The following is a 2,417-nucleotide window of genomic DNA, read 5'->3' as shown; positions in this document are numbered from 1 at the left end:
CAGGGTATGATCTCTTGGGGTATGGGATCTATTGAGGTGTGGGATCTATTGGGGTGTGTGATCTATTTGGGGCGGGATCTATTTGGGATGGGATCTCTTGGGGTGTGGGATCTATTGGGGTGCACAAGGCTCCAGTGGGATCCCGGGAGCACAGAGGGATACGGGGTTCTGGGAACCCCAAAACCATTCAGGGTCCTGGGGCTGCAGAGCCCAGAGCACCCAAAGGTGCCCTATGGGATGGGCTTTTCCTAAGGATCCCAAATTTTTGGTGAAAGAAGAGATTTCTGCACTTCCAAGTTTTTAGAACACGAGACTGACAGAGCTCAGGGGGCTGTGCTGTCCTGAGGGGGGAATTTTGGGGTAAAACCCAGATAAATCTGGTTACTGAATGTTCCAATTTCCTACATGGATGGATGTGGTGATGCTAAAGGCAAGAAAAACCCCAAAAAGTGTTTTGATTAAAAAAAACCAAACTAATTTAATTAATTTAACCAAGAACCAAATGAGCCATTTTGTTACCAGTTGGAAAAAAACCCCAGGTCCCCCAGGGAAGAGAGATGGAGTCACCAAAACCAGTCAGTTAACACCAAAAAAACAGCAAAGTTCCAAAAATTCCTCTTTCCCTCCCATCAGTAAAAAAAAATACAATGATTCCATTCCAAAAAAAAAAATACAGTACATTTCTAAAATACTCATTTATCAGAATTTACAACAAATTCTCCCCGTGCCCCTTAGAGAAATTTGATAAATATTGATCCATCTTTTCTTTGAAGCAAATCCAAGTGCTTTTACCTAAAAAAAAAATGTACATTCCCAAAATCCTGTGGGTGTGTAGAGCCTGGTTTCCCACTGAGGTGCATAAAGCTCCCAAATTAGGTGGTGATTAGTGAAAAAAAATGAAGGAAAATTAAAAATTCAACAGGTGAGAGTTGGTGGCAGTGAAGGTACCTGGGGAGTTCAGAACTCACAAAATTTTGTACAAAAAAAAATGAAAATAAAAATTGAAAAGATAAGCAAAATTCTTATTTGCTGAACTCAGCAAGCCAAAGGTGATTTTTGTCCTTCTTTTTCAGCTGCAGGGGTTGGAAATCACAATCACACCAATAATCAGCGATAAAATTAATTGGTTTTTATCACGCGGAATAAAATGAAAGAAAACTGAGTCTGAGCTTCCAGATTTGGAATTTCTTGGCTGCTGAAGTTGTCCAAGTTGTTTTGTCCTTCTGAGTGCTCTCAGCTGGGCACAGCCTTGGTTTGGTTTAGTCTGAGCTCAGTAAAGCTCAGTTTAAACAGGTTGAGGTGAGGAGCAGGAAAGAGAATTCCTGCCTGGAGCTCATTCCCAGCAGCATTTCCATGGTGAAATATTCTGTGGAATTCCTTGACAAAATCCAGATGGGAATTACAGACACTTCCTTCCTCTGCCCACAAAGCTGAGCTTAAATTGATCCTGTTTAAGTCCAAGTTCACCTCTGGAGCTGTGTCCTGTTATTCCCCAAAGATCCACAGGATGTTGACTCCTGATAAACCCAGATTTACACGCCTGCAAAACCCAAAGGAATCAGAATTAGACATTTTTATTAAAAAGCTGCTGTTAATTTGATTTTAATTAATGTTAATTATCACCCCAGCTGCGGTGGTTTGGGTGTGACACCACTCTCACCTTGTTCCCATGGGATACCTACCCCAACATCCCAGATTCCTTGGTTTTTATGATGTACAGGAACATCAGCAAGGTGTGGAACATGTTGTTCCTGCCCTGGAGCCACAGAAACAAAAAAGGATTTAGAAATTAAAATAATTTAAAACAATTTAAAACAATCTCAGAATTTTGGGAACATGTTGTTCCTGCCCTGGAGCCACAGAAAGAAACAAGATTTAGAAATTAAAATAATTTAAAACAATCTCAGAATTTGGGGAACATGTTGTTCCTGCCCTGGAGCCACAGAAACAAAAAAGGATTTAGAAATTAAAATCATTTAAAATAATTAAAAACAATCTCAGAATTTGGGGAACATGTTGTTCCTGCCCTGGAGCCACAGAAAGAAACAAGATTTAGAAATTAAAATAATTTAAAACAATCTCAGAATTTTCCCAGTTTGGAGATTTGCACTGGCCTGAAGAGGTGACATCACCCACCAGGGATTGTGATTTGGGGTTTTACAAGAAATTGGCAAAAAATTACTGAGAGGAAGCTCTTGCTTAGGAATTCCTGTCTCCTAAATAGATTTAATTAGATTTAATAGATAAATTAAATAGATAAATTTAATAAATAATAGATAAAATATATAAATATATATTATGTATAAATATATATAATTTATATATATAGATATTATATAATATATATAATTTATATAAATTTATATAATATATAACATAAATATACTTAATTTATATAAATACATGATATAATATAT

The 2,417-nt window shown here is 37.3% G+C and overlaps 1 protein-coding gene across 2 annotated transcripts in view; it reads right to left on the bottom strand.

The window, feature by feature from the left end:
- Window positions 1-452: 452 nt before the first annotated feature.
- Window positions 453-2,417, bottom strand: part of TMEM209 (transmembrane protein 209) — a 10,006-nt gene continuing 8,041 nt past the window's right edge. For both annotated transcript variants that reach the window (XM_015627624.3, XM_015627625.3), the window contains exons 14-15: window positions 1,683-1,756; window positions 453-1,540 (exon numbers count right to left, since the gene is read on the bottom strand). In XM_015627624.3, coding sequence (XP_015483110.1) covers window positions 1,486-1,540; window positions 1,683-1,756 — 129 coding nt within the window. In that variant the 3' untranslated portion in view covers window positions 453-1,485. The remainder of the gene's footprint in view (window positions 1,541-1,682; window positions 1,757-2,417) is intronic.

This window comes from Parus major, chromosome 1A (assembly GCF_001522545.3).
Source record: "Parus major isolate Abel chromosome 1A, Parus_major1.1, whole genome shotgun sequence".
Lineage (NCBI taxonomy): Eukaryota > Metazoa > Chordata > Aves > Passeriformes > Paridae > Parus > Parus major.
This window is presented reverse-complemented; position numbering and strand designations above follow the sequence as displayed.